Here is a 9,123-nt window from a genome sequence, read left to right on the forward strand (position 1 = left end):
TACCGCAGCAGCTTCTTATGGCGCAGCCATGCACCAGGGCTACACGATGTTGCTTTCCACCCCAGCTGGGACTCAAGTGGGACGTTTGTTGCATCTTACCCATTATAGTTTTTGTATGGGCCCGATGACCAAGATGGTGACTCATTTCGAGTCTTATTTTATTGGTGGGTCTGAATGGTCACAAATAATATGAAACTTCGGATTTTGGTCTTATTTTCTTTTGTAATTAGAAAAGTGTACTATACAAGAGGATAATGAAACTTGAAAGTCTAGCCATCAACGCTTAAAATAGAGAGAGTATATTTAAGGAAGAAGTAACACGGTGAGTATTGTCGTCGTTTTTATTTGTTTTCTGACAGTGGAGCACTGCCCCGTACCAAGAGAGTATGATTATATGAAAGCATAGTCTACAGTACTTCACACCTCAGAAGCAGAAGATCTTTATAGCAAGAAGTACCATGAAGAGGAACTGCAGAANGTTCATCCACCACAGACGTCCAACAGTTGATTCCAGGGTGCTAAGGGCACCCCGCTGCTCCATCCAACGGTACCGCAGTGACTGAATTTGTGCATCCCTGGCGGCGTGACGAATGGCCTGGTCTTGTGTCAACGGAGTTCGTGCCGCGCCCGCACCAACGGATTGCTCCATATTGATGCTGCCACTGAGAGAGCTGCGCGACATTCCCCCATTAATATTTCTGTCTCCGAGTCTGTCCATCATCATATTTGTAATGCGCGCCGTGCCACGCAGCGTTGACATAGACCAGAGGAGAGCAAAGGTCACGATGATAGCAAGCACCAGCAACAGACCTTGGAACAGCATGTTTGGCGCCTGGTTGCTGTTATCTCCATCGCCGCCATCAGAAATGGACCCTGATTGAGTCGCCGATTGGTTGCCACCGCCAGCGTCCTCATCCCCTGTGGAGACACTTACCGTGCCACCTGCCAAATCCTCTGAAATCATCTCTAGCATCAATCGGTAGCCTTGCGTCATCTCCCTAATAGCTCGGGGAATCGCGATGTATTGAATCGCTGTGAAGGCTAAGCTCAATTTTTTGCACCCTCCCCACACACAGACAGTGCAGTCACCGTCTACAGAGTCAGCGGTGAATTCCATGAATGCCTCTGTGCGGAACGAATGACCGGCGGTGACAGCTGGTGTCTGCGATGATGTCTGGTACACCAGAATGACAGAACCGTTGGCTGCCATTGTATATGCGAAACGATGAGCTTCATTAAGTGGCGTCAAGGTACCAGCCTTGGGAATGTCCACTGTTGTTGTGAGCGACACTGTACGATATCCGCTGCTCATATCACTTGAGTACTCCCACCTCCCCACTTCGAGGTCAATTTCCTTGCGTCGGTCGTGATACCGCTTGAGAAAGTCAGAACCGTTTGCGAAGGACGCCTCCCACAGTTTGGCAATCGTTACACCCTTCAGCAAAGTCGGTGCGATCATGCGTTTCTTGTCTTTCGTCTTCTCGCACGTGGAGAACATGGAAGATGTGACGCCGTTTGAGTACTGCTGCCTAGCGAAAAGCGCCTGCGGCATCACGCCAGAAGCACACTTGATCGGCTCGGACATTTTTTTTTTTCCAAGAATAAAACGGAGACTATGAACAAAGTTACAATAGGCGAGCGGCTGGGCAATGAGACTTCAAAGAAAAAGTTGTGTGCGCTTATGGAGGACACTACGCGCAAGCAATCTACTACACAGAAACGCAGCCAGATGGAAAAGAGCTAAGAAGAGAAGCAGGATATAATACACCACATAGGTGCACTCACACGCATAAGCAGGAACAAATCAAAAGTCTTGAAGTAGCAGGTCCATTTAAAATGAGGAAAAGATCGTAAGAAAAATCACAGGGAAAGTGGCAATGCTCTAGAAGCGCAGGCGCTGGAAGAACCAGCGGTTGCTTCCGGCGTTGTAGCGAGCCTGGAACAGCTTCTTCACCAGCTGCTTCGACTTCGTCTTCTTTGGGGCATCAGACACGTTGATGCGGCCACGCAGCTCCTTCGACAGGTCCATGTTGTACCGCGTCGGCAGGAAGTGCTTGTGGTTCACAACGCGCAGGAACACGCCCACCTGCGAGCGGCGCGTGATGGTGCGCTTGCTCATCCCACGGACAACCTTCTTTGGGTACTTCTTAATCCCGGCGATCAGCGAGTGGCCGTACGGGCGCTCCTTGTTCTTCGAGTCCGTGTTCTGCACGATCACCGCCTTCTTGCCGGCGTAGCGGCCGGACGTCACGATCACCACCTTACCGGGCTTGAGGAACTTCATCTTGGTCTGGAGCCGGGCAATGCTAATTCCCTTCTAACAGAAATAGTAAAAGGGGCACAACAGGGCGTTCACAACAGCAGGCATATAACAAGAAATAATAACGAAGAAGCATTAGCCGTAATTAAAGAATGAAGAGGAGAGGGAAAATGATGAAAGGCTTGAAAGCCAAGCCACGCAATCACCCTTGTTGATGTGAAGTAAGCCCGACACTTTCTGCAATACCGTAGCGGACACCAAGCGCTATCTCCTCGACGCTTAACTTTTTCCTCCGATGTGTATTGTTCACATTCTGCCGCGCCAACACCTCTAACTTATGCAGGAGCCCCGCGCAATGCGGTGGGATGGCGTCAGACCGGCACCGGGAGGCCGCCACGTCTACGCCGAGCACCAGCGCCTCTTGCACGCCCAACGAGCCAAAATTCTTAACGGCGAAGCGAAACACTTCGGTGGCAGCATCTGGATTAAAAGAGCAGATGTGAAGTGCGGTTGTTACCGCGTTCACTACTTGCCGTGGGCTACTGAGGAGCTGCGGCAGATGCTTTGTGTCGAGGTATTGCGATAGTCGCGCCTGGCTGTTCTCCGGGAGTGTCACGCCGAGCCGGTAGCCAATTGCCATCTGATTAAAGAGAAAGGTGTTAAGCTGCAGATTCCTGGAACCCGCAATGTCCAGGAGTCGCGTGGTGGCTATTGCGGCAGCCGCAGATTCAAATTTTTTCACCGCATCCATATACGCCCCTGTCGTCGGCTCTTCTAGTGCGACACCGCCTAGCGTGGGCCACTCCTTCACCAGCAGCAGCCAGAAGGAAATCTCCGCCATGTCGACAAAGAAACTCCGCGACGTCGCCAGTCGGTTTGTGGCCACTTCGAGAACCACTTGCGGGATAGGCGAGGGCACGCGACGCCGACCGACGCGGGACAGCGCCGCAATCAGCTCGCACAGTGTGGTGGCGGAGCGTATCTCTGTGTAGCCGGTGGTCTCCGAAAGCGGTCCGCGGAGGAGGCAGTCGAGGGTCTCATTCTCGAACTGCCGCAGCTCAACGAGGCCGACAAAGGCAAATACGGCACTGAGCAGCGGCAGCTCCACCACTTCATCGCGCGTGAGGAATGTGCCAAGGGCGAGCGACGAGTGGTGCGGCGCCCGCACAAAGCGCTGTGCCCTCGCCTGGCCAAGATTCTTCAACAGCAAGCACTTTTGTTTCGGGTGCAGTGAAGCAGCCATCTGGGGAATGTGGTTCAATGTGCTGGAAAGGAAGGGCACGGCGCGCAGGTGGTGGCGCGCCACAACACCGAGGACGCGGAGATGCTCGAAGTTGGTTAATTCGCGTTTATGAATGATATTTAGCACCCCGTAGTAGTCCGTCTTACGGCGGACGTTCAACTTCGACATGGAAGAGAGGTAGCGCGCGAGAAAGCTTGACGGAACATCGTAGAGCACGCTCTGCATCCCCTGCACTCGACCGTGCAGCTGTAGCAGCATCGGCTGTACTGTGGATGCATCGTAAGCGTTACCAGTCGCCGACTCCGTGTACACCGCTGCCGAGACCTCGTTGATGATCTGCAGTGTGTCCAATGCGTTGTAAGAGTCGGCGTGCGTCATGATGGCGTCGCACCACGCTGCCAGCGAAGTCGCTGCGTCGTTTCGGACGCCCTCATGACACTGCGATTGTCGATGCGGCTGCCGCTGCCCGGGAGGACTCTTCAGGACACCCCAGAGGAACACGGTGGTCACGACCTCTGCCCGCTCCCGCGGCGTCAGCACATCGAAGTGATTGTACGCGATGCGGAAGAGGCGCACCATCAGAGGGCGCGGCACCGCCAGCTTCCCCGTCGCAACATCCTCCGAGAGCGACATCAGCACAGGCAACAGATAAGCCGAGCAGTCGTTGCGCGATCCATCACCCTGCTCCAGTGCCGACACCAACGTCTCCAGCAGCTTTACCGCTACGCGTGCGGCAAACTCCTGGTCTGTACGGCTCATATTGTCGTCCTCGCGGCCCCAACGAAGCGCCACACCAAGAGACTCGACGCTCTTCGAGAGTTGCGAGAGCGACATGGCGGAGCGCACCTGTTCCTCATCTAGCCGCTGAAGGAGGCTTGTAAAAACCGGGTGGTGCTGCATGCGCAAAGACACGACGCGCAGTAGCCACGCACTTACCTGCGAAGGCGATAGCGCTGTGGCGAGCTGCCTCACACGGCTAAGCACACGCAACACCAGCGGGCGGCACTCGTCAGGCACGTCGCGCAATCCCCGGTCATCCGACGAGTACCGCCGCCCCTGCCGCCATTCACCGTCTCCCTCCATAGATGTCCTTGTGAGTGGAGTAACGCGGAGTGTGACGGCATCCAGCAACGTGAGGAGGTCCTGCTTGCTGAAGGAGTCCAACCGGGACTCCATTGTCTGGCAGATCACATGCAGCTCCTGCGACCACCCGAGACGCGTTCGGTAGTCGTCGTGCTCGACGCCCCCACCGGCACCGTCACCGCTACTGCTCTCACCTTCCCTGAAGGGCTCTGCCTCCTGCATCGCCTCGACAACAATACGCGCTATTCCGATGAGCTCCACTGGGCTACTCACCACATCAACGAGCGTCGTCGAGCGACTTCGAAGAATTGCCGCCAAATGCGGCTTCACACAGCGGTACGGCGTCACCTTCACTAAGCCCTCCATCACAAGTATACATTCGGTGGGGGAAAGATCATCCACGTCGGCGAGCAGGCTCTCCTGCATCTTTGATAGAATCAGAACTAACGCTGCAGAAAGGCTTTCGCGAACGGATTCCTGTTCACGAACGCAGCACGCCAAGCAATGGAAGATGTTGGCCCGAGAACGAATATCCGTCTGCAGGTACACCTCGTCTAGACGCCTCAAAAGTTCGCGGTCACGCACGTTAAGCGCGTCCAGCTGCCGCAGGGCGTGCATCCCCATCCCACAGTTTGCAGCCGACATGACGCCAGCAGCACTCAGCCGCTGGGCGAGAAGCCGCAGCCGCACCGCGTGGTGCAACATTATTACGTACAGTCCTCTGTCGTCGATGCCCTACCCCACTGGTGTTGATTTCCCGCTCCTGTACAATCGAGGAGCAATTCGATACATGTAAAATGGGGGAGAGAGAGAGAGAGAGAGAGAGAGGAAAAAGGAAGAAAAACAGAGAGTGGGCGATCAGTTGCGGAGGTTTTCAGGCTGCCGTTTTTTTTTTCGTTTTTGACAACTTAATACGTGCTCACATCAAGAGATGCACGTACACACATGCCCCCACTCAAATAAACCATTGCTGCTTACGATCGGTACGTCACATCGATAGAAATGAAAGGAAGCACGCGCGTACCTGGGCGACAACTGTGCACAACGACCCCCTAAAGAGGCTGCTGCAGCATCACCTTGCCCAGCAGGCGGGGGGGAACTTATGTCTTTTTTGGGGGGTTTGTGCGGCTTATTACTGTTGGAAAGGTATCGCAGACAGAAGTAGAAGGCGCTACAAGTGTTGCAACGGAAAGGATACTCGACGATGTGGGTTATCTCGCACTCGTGGCAGCCGTGTGGGTAGATGCTCTCAGGCAGTGTGGCGTAGAACAGCAGTCTGTCCCCCATCGTCTAAACGCAGCACGTCGTCCACAACGTCACGGAAAGAAGTAGTAGCAACCGGAAACAAAAGAAAAGGAGAAAGCGCAGTTGGAATGGAACAGCCAGCGGTTTTGGTTCCATTGTAAACTGTAGACCTCTTTCCCTTTGGGGGGGGGGGGGGGGNGGAGTTCAGGCGGAGGAGATCAAGGAGTGTTCCCCGTCCCTGCCACAACGCCAGGGCCACGTGGTACGCATCGGAGATCTCCACGTGGGGTGCCGCAGCTGCCCCACTTGGCGGCAGCGAAGGGCTCAGCATTACCTGCCCTTCGCTCAGAGAGACACCCCTCGCACTCACCGGTGCGTCACATCTGAAGCAGCGTGATCCATCGATGGAGCATTCACCTCCGCAAATGTGTGGTGGAGAACGTCAACAATGGCATCAAAGCGGGATGCACTTCGACGGCAGAGGAAATATCACTATTATCAGACGCATCGTTGCCAGGAGCATCTTCACAGCCATCGTCATCGCTGCCATCGCTGCTGTCGCCAGCGCCGCCGTGTTACATCGCGGTAGCCACAGCACAATTTAGATTGCACCAAGCAGCAACGTCCCGCAAAAACTCAACGAGGTCAGCATGGCTGCACACATGCGCCGATATCTAAACCGCTTAGGGAAAGCGCAGAGCCAACGTTACTCCACACCCAAAAGAACAGCAAATCAGACTTCGAAACTGGTTTTATCGGGTCACTGCTTTCATAGCCACCATCCACGCGGCGGAAATAGACTCCAGGAGGAGACGATCTGAGACCGTGAGGGAGAAGCTCTGGGGAAGAACACTCAAGAGGCCGCGCGGCTGCTTCTTTCATGTATGCGACGGTGTGGTTCCACGGCAGAAGGTTGAAACCGACACGGCTTGCGTCCAACCGCGCCAGAGTCATCGTCTCATGCCGCAACGCATCCCCCTCCAAAACAAAAAAAAAACGCCGCGTATTCGTCATTCGCAGGGGTGTCAGTCGCACCAAGCCACCGGCTGGCTTGTCCTCCTCCTGCAGTGCCCACTTCTTCCTAGCGACTCCTACAGCCCATGAAACAAAACGCAGTGCAGCTACACAGCTAAGGGTTGGGTTGGGGAGAGAAAGCAAAGAGAAGGAAGAGGAGCACATATCTTCGGCACCGTGGCGCAGACAACAAGTGAGTGTCAAAATCAGAAACTGCAACAGCAAGTTCACATGACTCAAGATACGAACAAAAAATGACCAGAGTAACACACTAAAGCCTCTAGAAGCGCAGGCGCTGGAAGAACCAGCGGTTGCTTCCGGCGTTGTAGCGAGCCTGGAACAGCTTCTTCACCAGCTGCTTCGACTTCGTCTTCTTTGGGGCATCAGACACGTTGATGCGGCCACGCAGCTCCTTCGACAGGTCCATGTTGTACCGCGTCGGCAGGAAGTGCTTGTGGTTCACAACGCGCAGGAACACGCCCACCTGCGAGCGGCGCGTGATGGTGCGCTTGCTCATCCCACGGACAACCTTCTTTGGGTACTTCTTAATCCCGGCGATCAGCGAGTGGCCGTACGGGCGCTCCTTGTTCTTCGAGTCCGTGTTCTGCACGATCACCGCCTTCTTGCCGGCGTAGCGGCCGGACGTCACGATCACCACCTTACCGGGCTTGAGGAACTTCATCTTGGTCTGTGTGCCACTGTGTTACAGTGGAAAATATTAAAGAAATTAGGGAGGAGCATAGAGATTTTCATTTGGTGTAAAAAAGAAGCATCTCAGTCGTAGTACTAGCAGCAGCTGACAGTCGCAGTGGTGCTGACAACATCAATAAATGCACGGTGCAAAATACACAGTGAGATGGGGTAAGATGTCGGATAGGCACCAGTAGCAAAGGCGGCACCATACCACACATCGAAGCATAGGTGGAAAATGCGCACGACAGAGTATTCGTGTCTCTGCCTCTGAATGAGTAGTACTTGGAATCCGTCTGCTCCCGCTCCAGAAGAGGTTCGAATACTGTTACTTGCAGCGCACTCTTCTGCAGTGTATCACCAGCAGCACGCCGAGTAGTTTGCGGGAAGTCATGCCACCGCGTCTGCATCGGGAGACAACATGATCTATATTTGGTTTGCTGAGGGCAGCGAGCACGTGTGTAGAGAGGCAATCAAGCAAAAGAAGAAACAAAGATTTGAATGCATCGATGCCACCTGCAGACATGTGTACCAAGTCACACATAATTCCTCAGAGTCACCCCACAAAATAGAGGGGGGAGAGACAAGTGAAACATCGAGCAGACATTTCGGTTGTTTTTTCCCCCTCCCCCTCCCTTTCCGCTGAAACAAAACGAAAAAAAAAACAAGAAGTGCCTGGTCAATTTTCTTCCGGGACGAAAGACATACGTGCAGGTCCCTTCTTGTGTTTAGTTCTGCTTGTCTCGCGCGCAAGAGCACAGACCCCCCTTATCAAGCATAATAAGGTAATTGCCCAGTAGGAGGCTTGTACTACAGTTCTTTAGAGCTAAGTCTTCGAGAAGCAAAGGCGTTCTTTTCAGTTCCTTCCTCTGTCCTTTCATTCGTTCTTTCCGTCTGCCTATTGGTTCGGCTGCGGATTGTTTTGTTTTGTATTGCTCACGAGAAAAAAAAAGAAAAATGAAGGTCCTTCTCTCTTTTTTTTTTTTTATATAACCCGGTAAGTCACGTTTGAAAAGAATATATATATATATATTGATAGATATAAAGATATGACGTCATTTCACCCATCTCATAGGTGCTTCTCTGCCTGCTTCCAGTTGACGACATTCCAGAATGTCTGCACGTACGCCGCACGATCGTTCTTGTAGTCAATGTAGTACGCGTGCTCCCAGACATCACATGCGATGATCGGCTTCAGGTGGCTCTCCGTCAGCGGGCAGCCGGCGTCGTGTGTCTGGTAAACCTTTAGCTTGCCCGACGCGGTGTCCTTGACGAGCCACGCCCAGCCGGAACCAAAGTGCCCCACCGCTGCATTGGTGAACTCCTCCTTGAACTTGGCGAAGCTTCCGAACGAAGCGTTAATCTCCTCTGCGAGTTTGCCCTTCGGCTCGCCACCGCCGTTGGGGCACATGCTTTCCCAGTAGAAGGTGTGGTTGAAGATCTGCGCAGCGAGGTTGAAGACAGGGCCCTTCTCTGTCTTGATAATTTGCTCAATGGTCTTGCCAGCGAGCGCTGTGTTTGACTGTGCTGCAGCGTTCAGCTTCGTCACGTAGCCCTGGTGGTGCTTGTCGTAGTGGAACGTCACCTG

General features: G+C 53.8%; 8 protein-coding genes across 8 annotated transcripts; all 8 read right to left on the bottom strand.

Annotated features, from left to right (window-relative positions):
* Nucleotides 1-424: 424 nt before the first annotated feature.
* On the bottom strand, nt 425-1,585 carry DQ04_03051000 (hypothetical protein; the record flags this gene model as incomplete). Its single annotated transcript, XM_009312466.1, has 1 exon — nt 425-1,585. The coding sequence occupies one exon, from the start codon at nt 1,583-1,585 to the stop codon at nt 425-427; it is 1,161 nt and encodes a 386-aa protein (XP_009310741.1).
* Nucleotides 1,586-1,882: 297 nt separating this feature from the next.
* DQ04_03051010 (ribosomal protein L27) lies at nt 1,883-2,284 on the bottom strand (the record flags this gene model as incomplete). The annotated part of the gene is made up of 1 exon (XM_009312467.1): nt 1,883-2,284. One exon carries the CDS (start codon nt 2,282-2,284, stop codon nt 1,883-1,885), a length of 402 nt encoding a protein of 133 aa, XP_009310742.1.
* A 178-nt stretch (nt 2,285-2,462) lies between these two features.
* DQ04_03051020 (hypothetical protein) lies at nt 2,463-5,291 on the bottom strand (the record flags this gene model as incomplete). The annotated part of the gene is made up of 1 exon (XM_009312468.1): nt 2,463-5,291. The coding sequence occupies one exon, from the start codon at nt 5,289-5,291 to the stop codon at nt 2,463-2,465; it is 2,829 nt and encodes a 942-aa protein (XP_009310743.1).
* A 544-nt stretch (nt 5,292-5,835) lies between these two features.
* DQ04_03051030 (hypothetical protein) lies at nt 5,836-6,162 on the bottom strand (the record flags this gene model as incomplete). Its single annotated transcript, XM_009312469.1, has 1 exon — nt 5,836-6,162. One exon carries the CDS (start codon nt 6,160-6,162, stop codon nt 5,836-5,838), a length of 327 nt encoding a protein of 108 aa, XP_009310744.1.
* Nucleotides 6,163-6,476: 314 nt separating this feature from the next.
* On the bottom strand, nt 6,477-6,845 carry DQ04_03051040 (hypothetical protein; the record flags this gene model as incomplete). Its single annotated transcript, XM_009312470.1, has 1 exon — nt 6,477-6,845. One exon carries the CDS (start codon nt 6,843-6,845, stop codon nt 6,477-6,479), a length of 369 nt encoding a protein of 122 aa, XP_009310745.1.
* Nucleotides 6,846-7,125: 280 nt separating this feature from the next.
* DQ04_03051050 (ribosomal protein L27) lies at nt 7,126-7,527 on the bottom strand (the record flags this gene model as incomplete). Its single annotated transcript, XM_009312471.1, has 1 exon — nt 7,126-7,527. One exon carries the CDS (start codon nt 7,525-7,527, stop codon nt 7,126-7,128), a length of 402 nt encoding a protein of 133 aa, XP_009310746.1.
* A 67-nt stretch (nt 7,528-7,594) lies between these two features.
* DQ04_03051060 (hypothetical protein) lies at nt 7,595-7,945 on the bottom strand (the record flags this gene model as incomplete). The annotated part of the gene is made up of 1 exon (XM_009312472.1): nt 7,595-7,945. The coding sequence occupies one exon, from the start codon at nt 7,943-7,945 to the stop codon at nt 7,595-7,597; it is 351 nt and encodes a 116-aa protein (XP_009310747.1).
* A 659-nt stretch (nt 7,946-8,604) lies between these two features.
* DQ04_03051070 (iron superoxide dismutase) lies at nt 8,605-8,946 on the bottom strand (the record flags this gene model as incomplete). Its single annotated transcript, XM_009312473.1, has 1 exon — nt 8,605-8,946. The coding sequence occupies one exon, from the start codon at nt 8,944-8,946 to the stop codon at nt 8,605-8,607; it is 342 nt and encodes a 113-aa protein (XP_009310748.1).
* Between the last annotated feature and the right edge of the window lie 177 nt (nt 8,947-9,123).

This window comes from Trypanosoma grayi (assembly GCF_000691245.1).
Source record: "Trypanosoma grayi strain ANR4 Tgr_305_V1, whole genome shotgun sequence".
NCBI lineage: Eukaryota > Euglenozoa > Kinetoplastea > Trypanosomatida > Trypanosomatidae > Trypanosoma > Trypanosoma grayi.